Source organism: Gymnoscopelus braueri (genome assembly GCF_963280865.1).
Source record: "Gymnoscopelus braueri genome assembly, chromosome: 9".
NCBI classification, from domain to species: Eukaryota; Metazoa; Chordata; class Actinopteri; order Myctophiformes; family Myctophidae; genus Gymnoscopelus; species Gymnoscopelus braueri.
Window position 1 is genome coordinate 31,984,510 of NC_137610.1, and position 15,698 is coordinate 32,000,207.

Sequence of the window (15,698 nt, forward strand, 5' to 3'; positions counted from 1 at the left end):
TAAATAATAATTATTCTCTTTTGCAGAATAGTGCGATAAATACAAGGAATAATATGTAGCCTAATATTTTTAGCGTGTGTTTGCGTCTGTGTGTTTTTTCTTTTAAAGGTGTGTTGCAGTCACAGGGTCAGGCACGTCGAATTCAGTCTTTGGTTTCCTTTTCAATCAATGGTGAACTGATCCAACACTAGATGGAGTCCTACGCATCAGGTTAAGGTGCTTTCTTGGAATTCACTGGCGTGCTCATGTCTGGCTCTTCCATTCTGTACTTACTAATCGTCTCTGTTAATCACACCAATTCATAGGTCTTGTTCTAAATTGGATGGTGACCAACTGAGTGGTGTATATAGTATTTATTTACACTTGCTATTTGGTTAAAAAGAAATCCAGTCACATTGGTGTATAGTAGTAGCAGCCTATATGTTCCAGTAAGATAAGAATGCAGTTCCAAAGAAAGCACTATTAAAAGTACTATTAAAAACTACTTGTATTGTTGTTGGTATTTGTTTCATTATTATTGTTATATGATTGTCAGTGAAGACTCTAAGAGCACACAACTCAGTTACACTTCTATGTAGGCCTAGTCCATGTCTTTGTGAAGATAAAACACCCCTTTACGCCATCACACTATAGAAAGAAACATAATCCCTCCTTCCCTCTCTTTCTCACTCTCTTTTTTTGTTCTTGCTCTTGTATAGTATGAATTCATTCACACACACACACACACACACACACACACACACACACACACACACACACACACACACACACACACACACACACACACACACACACACACACACACACACACACACACACAGCTGGAGGCTACGTTTGCAGCTCAGGTGTGCTCTCCAACATGCTGTGGCTTTTCCAGTCATTATGTAGTTGGGCGTGCAGTGAGGCTGCAGCAGAGACAGGTAGGCAATGGCTTCTGTTGGGTGTGCACTCATTCTTCAACTAATTAATTTAATCGAAATTGAAAAAGAATCAATTTGAATGAAATAGCATTTAAAAAATAGTAAAAATAGCAGATCTACAAGCTCACAAGCGATGTGATGCATTGTGAGCTTGTAGATCGCTATTTTCACCGTTGTACGACAAAATAGAAAATAAGGCTTAAGTAGTTAATCAGACTAATCCGTTTAGTTGATTCTATAAAAAATATTCATATTTTTTGCATTTATTTGCTGATTTTAAAAAATATATAAAAATGTGTAAAAAAAACAAATTGTTAAAGTAATCAACCAGTGTACATTTAACTCAGGGAGTGTACAATTGAAACCAAACAAACCCATGGGTCAATTTTGTACCATTTGTACACATTTGGTACATTTTTGTTAAATAACACTGCTGATTTTACTGTGCACCCAAGAAAGACTTATTTGTTTTTAGCAGATTGAGAACTGTGCTCAACTATGTTTGTGAGTCTGGTACAACTGATCATCTGGTGGTGGTAATAGGTTAACTCAATCCTGAATGAGATTTTTTTTTAGACTTATTTCATGAAGCTGCCAGTAACTGTAATGATGTGGGCTATCTGTTTGCTCTGGCTGAATAATTATTACTGTACATCCTTCAATTTAAGTTTAAACAGCCTGGTAGAATTTCAGTTTTGCAATTTAGTAAAAGAAGAAGTAACATTTTCATTCACTATGAATGAAGTACTATATTAGTTTTGGTATTTTAGTATCAGATCATTCTTCTACATCCAAATATTATGTATGTTAAAATAGTTATTGTTGGACTTATATCGATTCTGCTTCATCTGAAAACTGTCTGGCTCTAGCATTTTACGGCATAATGGTTTATGCGCCCCCTTTCAAATCAATACAACTGGCACTAATGGTGTACTGGAAAGTAAAATTTGAAATCTAGTGGGGTTAAAAGTACTATGTTCTCTAAAATTGAACCCTCAGAGTGCAAGTACCTGCAAGCTATACACTGTGTTTGAGTTACAGTAAGTACCTGCACCCCTGGCTATACGTTATACAGTACAGTAGGTAAATGGCTCGGAATGGTAAAGTGTTAGCTATACACATCCATTTAAAGCCAGGGACATCTTACAGTTATGTTCTGTCATATGAAGATGCTGAAAGGTTTATCAGCAAGAAGCAAAGCGAGATAAGCGGTCTTGTACTTCTGCCTCTGTAGTGTAACTCACCACGGCTGTTGTGGGATCATCAATTAAACGTCAGTTGCTGGAACCAGAAGAAAATAACTACTGCTGGAACGCTTTCACACCAAAGAGGTATGTGAAACCCAGATGCAGCTCCCATACACCCTGCAGTGACAGAAACATAATTTATGTCCTCAATGAGGCAATTTGTAATAAAACCACCACAATAAGATACTGTACATTTTGAAATACAAACTGATGCTTATAGATTCTATATTATGTAGTGTAAAATAAGCACCACACAGATTACATACAGGATACATTGAATCAAATTGAATTACTAGTATCCCGCCCCCTATACACACACAGTTTCCCCACAATCTTTTCCCACACTTCACCTTCCTAAGATACTCAGCTGTTTACAGTACATTTTACTGTAAATTCCTGTAAATAATGGCATTCTCTCTTCATTGCAGTTTACAGTATGACACTAATACGGTTCATATTTCACTGTAAATTTACAGTGTGTATAATGTTGTTTGTACGTTGGCTTCATTCTAAATGGTACTGTGTCCTCACTTGAGGCACCCAGTCAAGTCTCATCTAGTCAAGACTTTGTTTAGTTGGATTATAGTGGGTAAGCTAGGATGAAACGCGACACAAAATCTTCCTTTTTTCTTATCTAAACATGTTGCATTAATTTAAAGGCAAATTGGAGTGCATTATTGCAGTGGCACCAAAATCAATATATAACCAACCATAACATATATATATTATACATGTTAATACTACACACACTACACACCAAGCATTATTTATATGTTAGATTAATGTTATTTGGATAGCATGTTGTTTAGAGAGATACTGTAGGTTTGATGTTCACCTAGTGTCCTAGTTGTTTTTCATTGCACTCTACTTACATGACCATTTACCCTGTAGTTTGTTGATTAGTGTTCATGCCAATTATTCTGATCTTGCACTTGTAATTCGTTCTGATCAATTATAAATTGCGAATAATTTGTACAGAAATGAGTTGTGAATGCAACGTCGCAACAGTCCATTTTTCAGGTTTCCGCCAAGTTTTCAAAGGCCATAGCTTTCGAGTTGAGTCTTCACACTGTAAATCCCCATACAATTACTGGTGGGGCCCAAGCATTCCCACTGAAGTTCATCAATCCCTCCAGGGATACCACTTGCATGCAGAGTTGTACAGCTCATAATAGTACATTCCTGCGCACTGCCTGGGGCATACTATGCTCACCAAAAGCACCATGCATATCACACAATAGAGCAGAGTATGGAACACACAATACATGAATGGTGGCCCATCATCAAATTACAGTGCATATGACTCATGGCACACACACACACACACACACACACACACACACACACACACAGACACACACACACACACACACACACACACACACACACACACACACACACACACACACACACACACACACACACACACACACACACACACACACACACACACACACACACACACACACACACACACACACACACACACACACACACTCTAGTAGTTTATATGCCTATTGGATCTTAACAGGCAACACCTTAACATCTCTATTACTGCCCTATTTCAAATTAAGCGAAAAGCAAATCTAAGCTCGTAATTGTCGCATTGTGACAGGTGTTGAGGATGTAGAAATGCTATTTTCACTTTTTTAACGATTATGATTTTTTTCCTGTAATCTGAAAATTTGCAACATGTCCAAAATAGGGGTGCCAGGTTGAAAGCTTTATTTTTTTACATTTAAAAGCACAAGTAGGACTACGTTTGTGGGATGCACAGATTTTACTGTAGGGGCATGCTCTAGTTACATTGTAAAAAAAAGGGGAACAACATGCACATCCCCAACCCGAACTTGGGCAGGTGCTGAGCGACGAACAGTATAAAGAGAAAATAAATAATTGGCGCACACTGAGGGCTCCAATGCGACAGATGCTTTATTGCACCAAAGGAAGCTGTGACGTTTCGAGCTTAACAGCATCTAAACATCCAGTCCATTCTCAAGGAGCAGTAGCATTGAGTCAACTAACACATTAGTTTTGTTAGGCACTTTGTAGGGTGTGCTGTCAGAGAAATATGGCCACCACAAAGCGTGTCTGCAGATCTGCGGTTTTGAATAGCTGCCAGTAAAGAATCCATTTAAAATTCTTGGTATGTGCTGTAAATGGCTGCCTCACGCCCCCTTCACCTATTGTTTTTGTAACTTTAGCATCCAGCACGAGCATGCATGTAAACCATGAATTTGAATTAAACTGAGTAACTTAGATTACATTATTTTGTCTATGCAGTCAAATCCTCAATGTAAATGTAATCATACATGCGTAACTCTGAGTGTACACATGGAACCAAATGGACCAATGAAGGTCAAAGCTAAATGATGGATAGTTAGAAACCAAATGGACCCTTACAGATTGGTAACTCCAATGGAACCCTTATAGACCCTTACGCGCTCCCAGACTTAAATTGACACTGAGGATTTTACTGTGTAGTAGACAGAGCAATGCTTCTTTGTTTATTGAGATAGTAGAGGAGATGGACTCATGAGGGAACAAAGGTGGGCTCAGTGAGTAATACACATAGAGAAGGTTCAGACACAATATGCTCTTACATTGCAAAATCCTGGGATCCTTACGTGTCAATTTTTACGCTCAAATTATCACATTTTACAGTGTCCGAGAACACAAATATTTGCAGTCACACTCACAGAGCTAGGTGTCTCAACAACTGCACCACCATAACTTATTACAAAAATGCACCCTTACCATCAGGATGCATAACTGGCCGGTAATAAAAATATGTCATCAAGGGTTATCGAGGGAACATCTTTGCTGTCACTGATAACAATCAGTTAGAATCACTGCTTTACCTTGGAACTGGTTATCCTCGGCTACGTCCTTCAGGGTTCAAGGTGATTTATTGTCACAGCAGGGTGCTACATTGCAGGCAGCGGAATCCTTGTACTCCGACATTGTAGAAAAGAGATGGATAAAATAAAATATTAACCACTTAAACCCTCTATTCTTAGAGACACAGACATTTCATTTTTTCCATCTACACCAAATCTCTTCTCAGAAACAGCTGATCTACAAGCTCAAAACGTGTCCAAATGTTCCCCCCAGAGTAGGCATGCTGGGGTTCAAGGTCAAGTCAAAGAACATTACAAGTGTGTGTGTGTGTGTGTATGTGTATGTGTATGTGTATGTGTATGTGTGTGTGTGTGTGTGTGTGTGTGTGTGTGTGTGTGTGTGTGTGTGTGTGTGTGTGTGTGTGTGTGTGTGTGTGTGTGTGTGTGTGTGTGTGTGTGTATTCTATAGCATAGGTGAGTCAATATCATCCCCAGGCCCATTACACTGTAGTGTCCCCAAAGGCTCGATTTTGGGTCCTATCCTCCCTATATGCTACCTTCAGGTGACATAATACAGAGATGTAATATTTTAACCCTATCCCTAACCCTATCATATTTTTATTATCTGAGAGACATTGCCAAAATCTAATGTTTTATATCCATCTCTGATCTGAAGAAAGGTCATGCTTTTATTTCTTCTCTTCTTATACTTGTATGAGTAGTGACAAATAAAGCTTTTTGATTCTTGATTCTCTGTACACCTTAGTCTTACCCAAAAGTCTACCTTGGCTTCTAACTGGCTCCAAAACATTTGACAACATTTTCCCTGTCCTAGTATCCCTACACTGGCTGTCAATGTCTTTTAGAATAGATTTTAAATTTTGATTCATCACATTCAAGGCCAGGTCTAGCTTCAACCCACAGTACTCTCCCCCTATGACCAAATGCATCGCCTGGGATCCTTGGGCAAAGCACTGCTGGGCATTCCAAAATACAGCTTAAAAACTAAAAGAAAGCAGTCTTTTGCAGTTAAAGCTCCTACATGTTGAAATGCCCAGCCTTATTGAGTCAGTGCCTTGTTTTAAATTCTCTGTTAAAACCCATTTTTACAAAGTTTATTGTAAAGCGTAATCCTCCTAATTTAAATGTATTTACCATGTTGTCTCCTATGCTGTTATCTGAGTATTTCTTGTGTACGTTTTTTTTGTAACTCTGCCTTTGAAAAGTGATAGAAATAAAGTTATATATCTGTGTGAGTGTATGTGTGCGCACGCGTGTGTGTGCGTAAAAAAGTGTGACAAACAGCAGTTCAATGAGCTGTGCAGTATTTAATCTCTCTCTCTCTCTCTCTCTCTCTCTCTCTGTCTACTCCCCCCCCCCCAGAGTTTTGCCAGCAGATGACCCTAAAGATGGTCTCTCTCCTCCTACTTTTGAGTGAGTTCAAGTCATTCATCTCCTGCTTGGCATAGCATGGTTTGGTGACAGGCAAATACCTCGGAGTCCGCAAAGCAGATATCTTCACATACTATTTGTTCTGACACGGGAAGGATTAAATTGTCGAGTTTCTTTTGGCAGGAGGCTGACTCTTTGCCATCCTAGCTGACGAATCCTCTCCTTTTTAGACGTGTGAACACTTGCTGAGCATCGCGGGAGAATATTTCCACTTGCTGGCACTTGCTGCTTTAGTTTCCAGAGTCCTGTTCTGTTTGCTTTTTCAACAATATCCTGGACCTTTTACAGTAGCCATTTGTTCTGTTTTCATGTGTCAAGTTTGACAGAAGCTGTACTACAAGATAAAATGCAGCTCAGAATGAATAGCTAGTACATTTAAAGACATACACAGTACCTACTGTATATCTATCTAAATATATCTGTATACAGTGTAAGCATGAACTCTACACAGCAACTCTGTAGGCAACTGATTATCGTCACAAGATCTCAAAGTGGTTCAGTTTCACAACAGCAGTTATTTAACTGTTCACTTTTCACTTTAGGCTTAATAAGTATTCAAAACTCAAAGGATGCAGCACAACTTAAAATCATAAGATGTGCAATTAAGCTTGAAATGCTAGATTTTGTTCTCTTTTTTTAAGAACCTGGCCATGTTATGATTACAGTGTCTGAATGTAATCAGAGGGATTCAAAGCTCATGGAGTATATGCTGTAGTCTTTCATGTACATTTTATTATGGCGGGTGCATTTGCAGGACTGACAAGTATAGCATTTTGTCAGTTTATGAAGAACAGTATTTTACCCAAAAGCTCATCATTTATACTTAGCTACAGTGCTTTGAAAACAAGGAAAATTAGTACACTTGACTGTGACTTCTATCCTGACACATCATATACTGTACTGTATGTGCTTCCTGTATTCACCAAGTACAGAAAGTATACAGGAGATTCTCTTGACGATATGGAAGCAAAGAATCTCCTACAATCTTTCTACACATAACAGTCCAGTACTGACAGACATGGTGTGCGGTGCGCACACACAGCGTACATACCTGCTTCACGTTGCTACATTATTAATTGCTTCTCATCCATGCAGTGATGACATACTGTCATTACACAACCTTTTCCCCTCTTCATCCTGTGTGTAGTTATGATGGCGCCTGGGGCCCTAACGCAGGACGAGTGTGAGGGGAGTTCCTGCAACCCCCAGCTGGGTGACTTGATGGTGGGCCGCGCTGCTCAGCTCTCGGCCACGTCCACCTGTGGCCTGGATGGATCCCAGTCCTACTGCATCATTGGATACCTGGAGGTCAGGGGTTACGTATTTATAAACAGAGGATTCTGGAGGACCAGAGCATAATTGCTTTGGGTCCGGAATCTGATTATAGACACATGGAGACGAAATGGGCTGTGAAGTTCTGGCCCACACTTATTTGTAATGATTTGTACAAATGCAGTAATGGAAGAAGTACTCACATGTTTTAGTTAAGTAAAAATATCAATACTGCAATGTAGATAATATACTCTGTTAAAAGTAGAACTCCCGTAATCAAAATGTATTTGAGTAGAAGTACAAAAGTATCTAAATCAAAATATATTTTGATGCAGATACAGTACTTGTAATAATAATACAATCACACAGTCACTAGTATACTAAAGTTTTCATATAATTGTAGTGGAGTAAAAGTACAATATTTTCCTCTGAGATGTAGTGGGGTAGAAATAAAAGTATTGAAATTTGTAATGACTGAAGAGAGTAAAAATACCTCAAAATTGTACTTGAGGACAGTAGTAGTACTTGAGTAGATGTACTTGATTACTTTACACCACTGAACAAATGTTATTGTTTGGTAGTTGTGTAATATTTCAAAGGGTTCCTTTTTGAATTACTGTACTTCAAAACTATGCTAATCTGCCGAGTAAGTTTTGAAAAAGAAGAGACAGGTGCCTCCGGTGTAAAGATAACATGCTAGCAGAGGTGTACACTGTACAGTCATTTTCACAGGGATTCCTTGTATAAATAAATAGTAAATATACAACAAAGTGCCATAGATTGCTCTAAGCTGGGAGGAAGGTGATTAAATAAAGCCTTTCTTACAACAGGTCCTCGAGGCTTTGATTGACGTGTTGCCTGTCTCGCCCTGTAGATGCTAAGACAAGTCTTGATCCGCCTCATTTATAGATCATTACGTTGGCTTTCCTCTCTCAGCGCTCAGGGCGACTCATTAATGCTCTGCAGCTCTCGTTTAGGCGATTCTTTCTGCATTCCCGTCTTCTTCCAGTGGTGGAAAAAGTACTCAAATTAGTAAAAGTATCAATACTGGCACTGCAAAGTAGAAATACTCTGTTATTGCAAAATTTACTTGAGTAAAAGTTCAAGTTTTAAAATCTATATAAAAGTTTTAAAATCTATATAAAAATGTTTTGTATTTATAATTCAAATCTACAAAGTAACAAACCAAAGTTGTCATATCATTTATTTATTGGAGTAAAAGTACAATATTTGCCTCTGAGATGTAGTGGAGTAGAAGTAAAAGTACTGAAAACAGGAATTACTTTAGTAAAGTAAAAAATACCTCAAAATTGTACTTAAGTACAGTACTTGAGTAAATGTACTTTATAGTTACTTACCCCTTTCCGCCCCACTCACCCACAGAGTATGCACTCACCCTATATCTCTCCCCAACCCTGTCTCTTACTCTCTTTCTGTCAGTCAGTCAGTCAGTCAGTTTGTCTCCCGTGATCATGCGACGTTGTTGCGCACCGAAAATTGTGGATCTACGAGGTTGTACATGAAATTAATTAAGTTGAGTATCACATTTTCGGCTATTGTTGGGATTTGGCACTTGGCAGAAGTTGGCACGCATGACGAGACACACCAATTTCCTCCCCTTCATCCAGATTTAGCCAGCCACGTGTTTGGGTTTTTGTTTAGTTTGCCACAGGCATAGGCCTACACTGTCACATTCTCAGTGGTAGAAAAAGTACTTACAAAAGTCTTTAACTAAGTAAAAGTATCAACACTGCAATGTAACACTATGTGACAACAAGTAAAAGTGTTTCCCTGTTAATCAAAATTTATGCCAAGTATTGGCATAAAAATATACATAATTAAAGTACCAAAAGTAAAAGTACTCATTATGCAGAATCTTCCGTTTCACAAGGTATCATATGTAGGTCTATAAAATGTATTAAAATCTTTTGAAAATAGCAGATCTACAAGCTCACAACGTTTTGCATGGTGACACATTGTGAGCTTGAAGATCTGCTATTTTCAAATAGCCAAAGTTTAAATAGGGCTGAAGTGGACAAGACAAGTGGTTAATGTATAATTCAAATCTACAAAGTAACTTGTAACTGAAGTTTTCAAATAATTGTAGTGGAGTAAAACTACAATATTTGCCTCTGAGATGTAGTGGAGTAGGCTAGAAGTGAAAGTATTGAAAATTGTAAATACTCCAGTAAAGTAAAAGTACCTCAAACCTAAACTTGACTAAATGTACTTAGTTACTTACTTACTTTCCACCACTGCACATTCTACACTAGCCCAATATGTTTTGGGGGTTTGCTTGGCAAGTGGGCCTATCAACAAAACCAAAGAAAAATAAAGAAAAGGGGGGGGGGTGTACAGTTCATATTGCATGAGGGATTTGCTGCACTGTAGCCTACTACTCTGCTAAAGCATGTCTTCACATGCGTGGATAGCAGCAGCACATGGAGGAGCTTTCACATGCACTGAACCATGATTTATTCTATTTGACTAGTGACTACTCAACAAGTCTGGGTTTGTTATTATACGCAATCATTGTTCTTTCATACAGAAAGTGTGTGGTTGCTTCTAATTGTAAGCCAATTAGGCCAAAGCAGATCTGCAATCCTGGTGATTGTGAGGCTAATTTGTATGGTAAACCATTGTGCGAAGTGTCAACAAGTGTGTGTTTGTTTTATGCTCCTCAGGATGAACAGAAGTGCTTCACGTGTGACTCCAGGCTGCCGTACAACAGCGACACCAACCCCGACAGCCACCGCATCGAGAACGTCATCACGACCTTTGACCCAGAGCGCAGGACGAAATGGTTTCAGTCAGAGAATGGTGCTGCTCAGCTTACATACTGTATAGGGGTGTCACGATTCACTTACCTCACGATTCGATTCAAAATCGATTCCTAGGGTGCCGATTCGATTTAAATTGCGATTCTGCGATTCTGCAATTAATGGCGATTCGATTCGATTCTGCGATTTATCGCGATTAAATCCTAGGGTGCCGATTCGATTTAAATTGCGATTCTGCAATTAATGGCGATTCGATTCGATTCTGCGATTTATCACGATTAAATCCTAGGGTGCCGATTCGATTTAAATTGCGATTCTGCAATTAATGGCGATTCGATTCGATTCTGCGATTTATCACGATTAAATCCTAGGGTGCCAATTCGATTTAAATTGCGATTCTGCAATTAATTGCGATTCGATTCGATTCTGCGATTTATTGCGATTTTCTTCCCCAAATCGTTTTGCTTTAATTATACTAGAACATTTTAAAACAATTCTGAACAATATAAACCATGAAAAGTTGAATCATACACTTCAATGCAGCCAGATCATGTCAGTCAGTCTTTCTGACATTTATTTCAGACAAAGTGCCAGTGAAAAAGGTACAACCTTATAAAAACAACATGTTATTACATTACATCCTGGTCTTAAAGCTGCCAGTCAGTCATCTCATCAGCTGCTGGGAAAAAAACACAAACAGTACACATTCACACTTAGTTCACAGTCATGAAAAAAGATGTGCTGCAGATGAGCTATTTTAGCCTTTAACAACATCATCATCATGACATTTAACTAAACCTTCTAGACCTTTACTGAACACAGAATATATGCAGTTCTGGGGACCACCAGGCATCAAAATGGACCCACAGGTCTTGTTCAAATGAGAACAAATGGACCTACAGGTCTTCAACTTGAGAACAAATGGACCTACACTACAGGTCTACATCTTAAGAGTGTACAAGGTACAACCTTATAAAAACAAAACATGTTATTTATTACATCCTGGTCTTAAAGCTGCCAGTCAGTCATCTCATCAGCTGCTGGGAAAAAAAACACAAACAGTACACATTCACACTGTGACTTCACAGTTCAGTGATGAAAAAAGATGTGCTGCAGATGAGCTATTTTAGCCTTTAACAAATGGACCTAGACCTACACTACAGGTCTGCAACTTAACACATTGAATGCCAGAGTTATTTCAGATTTTTTAGCTGTTTTATGCCAGAGATTTTTCATTGAGAAAAAAAAAGTACTCAGGAGCCGAGATACAGAATTTTTAAGTTTTAAGTTAACAAGGAAGTGGATGGGAGTCTAAATCTTCAAAAAATCATATCTCCTTGGTCTTTGGGTCAAATTTCTTTTTTCGATTTTTGGAACAAAATAAAAAAAAATATTATTTTTTCCCCCAAAAATCAAAAAAATCGATTCTGAACTTTTGAAACGATTAAAAAAATCGCGGCATTAAGAATCGCGATTTATTCACGAATCGATTTTTTTTGACAGGCCTAATACTGTAGCCCAGTGGTCCTCAACCTGTGGGTCCCCCCATGATTTTGGGGGGTCCCCAGGTGACAGTGAAGACCTTTTTAATACCTCAAAAAAAGAAAAGAAAAAAGACCATTGCGGCATCAAAATAATCAACAAACTATACTTTAAAAACTGGTAAAACATTGACTAAATTGTTAAATAATATAAGAAAGAGGCAAACATTTTGAAAATAGCCGATCTACAAGTTCACAACGCCTCGTGTTGCGAGGCGTTGTGAGCTTGTAGATCGGCTATTTCCACAATATTTATCTGTGGAACCGACTAAACTACTAATGTAATGCCTCAACTCATACAATTCCAAGTGTTTGTCAGGGTGGGGGTCCCCAGTTCAAATATGACTATTTTGGGAGGGTCACAGCCTGAAAAGGTTGAGAACCACTGCTGTAGCCTATCATACGTAGATCTATTTGTATCTGTAGCCTACCATAGATGTAATGTAGGCTATTATGATATACAGAGTACATACTGTATAACCATAGATGTTGACTATAATTTGCAGAGCCGACTGTATAACCATAGATGTTGGCTATTACAGGGCCTACTGTATAACCCTAGAGATGTTGGCCTATGTATTATGCAGTCTATATATGGCTTCATGCATAAAACTGTAGAACCATATAGCCTACTGCTTTATACAGTAGGTGTATGGCTTCATGCATATAGCCAACTGACCGTATAGTATGTACGTGTGGGGCTTTATGCATAGAACAGCTGCAGCATTGCCACTATGTGAACTGTAGGTGTCTCTTTGCAAAGGCAAACAGCAGTAGATTACTGGTCACTCACAGGTCATGATGGGTTTGATATATCTAAACCTAATAGCTATGTCTAAAGGTCAAGAAATATAGATATTGAAGTATATTTACACTCATTAAAAACTGTAGATTGTATATTCTTACACAGACGACATCACTGTATCACAACTACAGTATCTGAGTTTCATCTTGAAAAGTAATGTCCTTATCCTTTACAGGAGTTCACAGAGTCAGCATACAATTGGACCTGGAGACCCTGTTCCAGTTCAGTCACCTTGTGCTCACTTTTAAGGTAAAGATGCTGAAACCACCCTGCTATTGTCAAAGGTTTATTCCTGCAACATCCTCTGTCCATCCGTTCAGTGCGAAACCTTACCTGCCATCACTCGTTGTATTCACAATTGTGAAACTTGCCATCAGATGAAGTTGTATGGGGACAATAGCAAATGTGTGGATCTATAGACAGTAGTCTGACAATCAGAGCTTGCCCTTTCAGCCTATGGGCAAACTACTGAAATCATATACCCAACCATGGTTTAGGTGAAATTGAACACATAAGCATAGGGATTTTACAGTGTAAATAAAGGAAGAAAACGGAATTTGGTGTACTGTACATTATGTATAACAAAATCAAATCGGCAAGGTCGAAATCTTTTACAAATCCATACTGCACCAAGTATCCACATGTCATCTTAGCAAATTTCTCAGTAAGAATAACTTTGTCCGGACAAATACTTCCGTAAAGAGGAGATCAAGCTGTGAGAGATGCTTCTTGCTCATAGTCGAGTGCAGGTAGGCCCGCGTTTGAATAGGTTTTAGTCTGCACTCTGGACAGCCTGCGTGTTATAGTCCATCTTAAAACAGTTTAAAGATCTGGGAAAGGGATAGGAAATAGTCATAATTGTTCATAACATAATTATTTAAAATATTAGTAACTGTATTCGAAGGGATTGTATAGAGTTTTGGTCATGGGTGCCTGCCTGGCACCCACAGCAGCCATTGAAGCCCTGCTTATGCTGACAATACAGAAGTACTGTATGTCTAATGCGGTGTGATGTTTAACAAATAATACACTAGAGAGTGCTGTACCCTACCCTGTCTCTGAGATATTGACACTGGTGTGCTGTGGTCGTAGGCCAGAGGCCCATGGCTATTAGATTAGCACATATATCACGGTATAGTACAACCTCAAATGTATTGCGATGATTCCACAGTTTCAATAATTATATTTATAATTATAAAGCAAATGAAACTTGTGCTGAAAAGCTGATCGATTTTGATTGCTTTGTACATGTGACGTAATTTCCCCATCCTTCTCCCTGTAGAGTTTTCGTCCGGCTGCTATGCTAGTGGAGAGGTCCAAAGACCATGGGCGGACATGGAAAGTATTTCGTTATTTTGCAGAGGACTGTCCTCTTCATTACCCCTGGGTGTCTGACAAGCCTGCTGACAGCGTGGACGACGTTGTCTGTGACGGCAGATACTCCGGGTCTGATCCGTCAACTGATGGAGAGGTGATTAATCACACATGCACGCGCGTGTGCGCACACACACACACACACACACACACACACACACATACACACACACACACACACACACACACACACACACACACACACACACACACACACACACACACACACACACACACACACACACACACACACACACACACACACACACTCTCTGACCTTAATATGACAACAAGCATCGTTGATTATTTTATTTTATTTCCATAACAGGTTGTGCTAAAGGCCTTGGATCCTACCTTTGACATAGACAACCCATATGCACCCCATATTCAAGGTTTGATTCAGTATTTTTACATTTTCAATAGGCTGCATTACCATGAATAATCTCTTCTCTTTTTGTTACTACTAAGAGTTTTATTGAGCTATCCATTAAAGGTGGTGTAAGTGATTTGTTTTTGTTCAATTGAGTGTTAAACTGTCCTATATTCACATAGTAATCATTGCTATATTAGATCTATAGCAATCTATTTGGGCCCTCCTTTTTTCTTTTCCAGTCATGAGTGTCATGAAACGTGATTGCCTTTCCTGTCATCAACAGAACTGATCACCATGACCAACATACGGATCAACTTCACTCGACTGTTCACCCTGGGTGACATCCTGGGCCGCAAGCGCAGGAACCCAGAGGAGAAGTACTACTATGCCCTCTATGAGATGGTGGTCCGCGGCAGCTGCTTCTGCAACGGACATGCCAGTCAGTGCATGCCCGTGGGCGGTAGCAGGGGGGATGTCTTTAATGAGCCTGGGATGGTGAGACCCCTTCTACTAGTGATTGCCAAAAAGAACAGCTCTACAAGTGAATATGTCATTGTTAGCTTGTAGATGTGTTATTTTTGGCAAGTGTCATCCTTGCGCGATGGAGTATTTCGTCGCTGTCAGCCAGGAACCTTTTACAGTATGTCCAAAACCGTTACTTTTCAGGAAATAGAAAATGAATCTGTGTTCCAATGGATCTAGTGTAGTTATTATTTAGTCACAATCTCTTATTACTTTTTAGTTTTATTTTTGCGTAACACTCTTGTACTGTACGACGAAGTAGGGCATAAATGTAAGGGGGAAAAACACATGAAAAGTTGAAATATGGAACGATATATCAAGCTTAAGAGCATGGCTTCTTCTCCATCGAGTGGAGCTCAACTTTGATGAACTTTGACCGAGCGTCAACCAATAGCAAAGTATATGTGGTTATCCCCACTTGGCTGTCATAGGCTGTACTATAAACCAGCAAATTGATTTGCTTCACATTGTGCATTGCCCACATTCAAGCAGGTGTGAATTTTGCCTTTGCAGGAGATGCTGCATTGCCACATGTGTGACCATGCTCTTGTTTGTGACCTGTTTTTTCCCCC

General features: G+C 39.1%; 1 protein-coding gene across 3 annotated transcripts in view; it reads left to right on the forward strand.

Moving 5' to 3' along the window:
• Nucleotides 1–810: 810 nt before the first annotated feature.
• Nucleotides 811–15,698, forward strand: part of lamb4 (laminin, beta 4) — a 38,066-nt gene continuing 23,178 nt past the window's right edge. For all 3 annotated transcript variants that reach the window (XM_080437980.1, XM_080437981.1, XM_080437982.1), the window contains exons 1-9: nucleotides 811–920; nucleotides 2,155–2,251; nucleotides 6,391–6,441; nucleotides 7,607–7,767; nucleotides 10,416–10,551; nucleotides 13,033–13,106; nucleotides 14,140–14,328; nucleotides 14,560–14,623; nucleotides 14,888–15,099. In XM_080437980.1, the coding sequence (XP_080294106.1) occupies nucleotides 6,405–6,441; nucleotides 7,607–7,767; nucleotides 10,416–10,551; nucleotides 13,033–13,106; nucleotides 14,140–14,328; nucleotides 14,560–14,623; nucleotides 14,888–15,099 (873 nt within the window). In that variant the 5' untranslated portion in view covers nucleotides 811–920; nucleotides 2,155–2,251; nucleotides 6,391–6,404. The remainder of the gene's footprint in view (nucleotides 921–2,154; nucleotides 2,252–6,390; nucleotides 6,442–7,606; nucleotides 7,768–10,415; nucleotides 10,552–13,032; nucleotides 13,107–14,139; nucleotides 14,329–14,559; nucleotides 14,624–14,887; nucleotides 15,100–15,698) is intronic.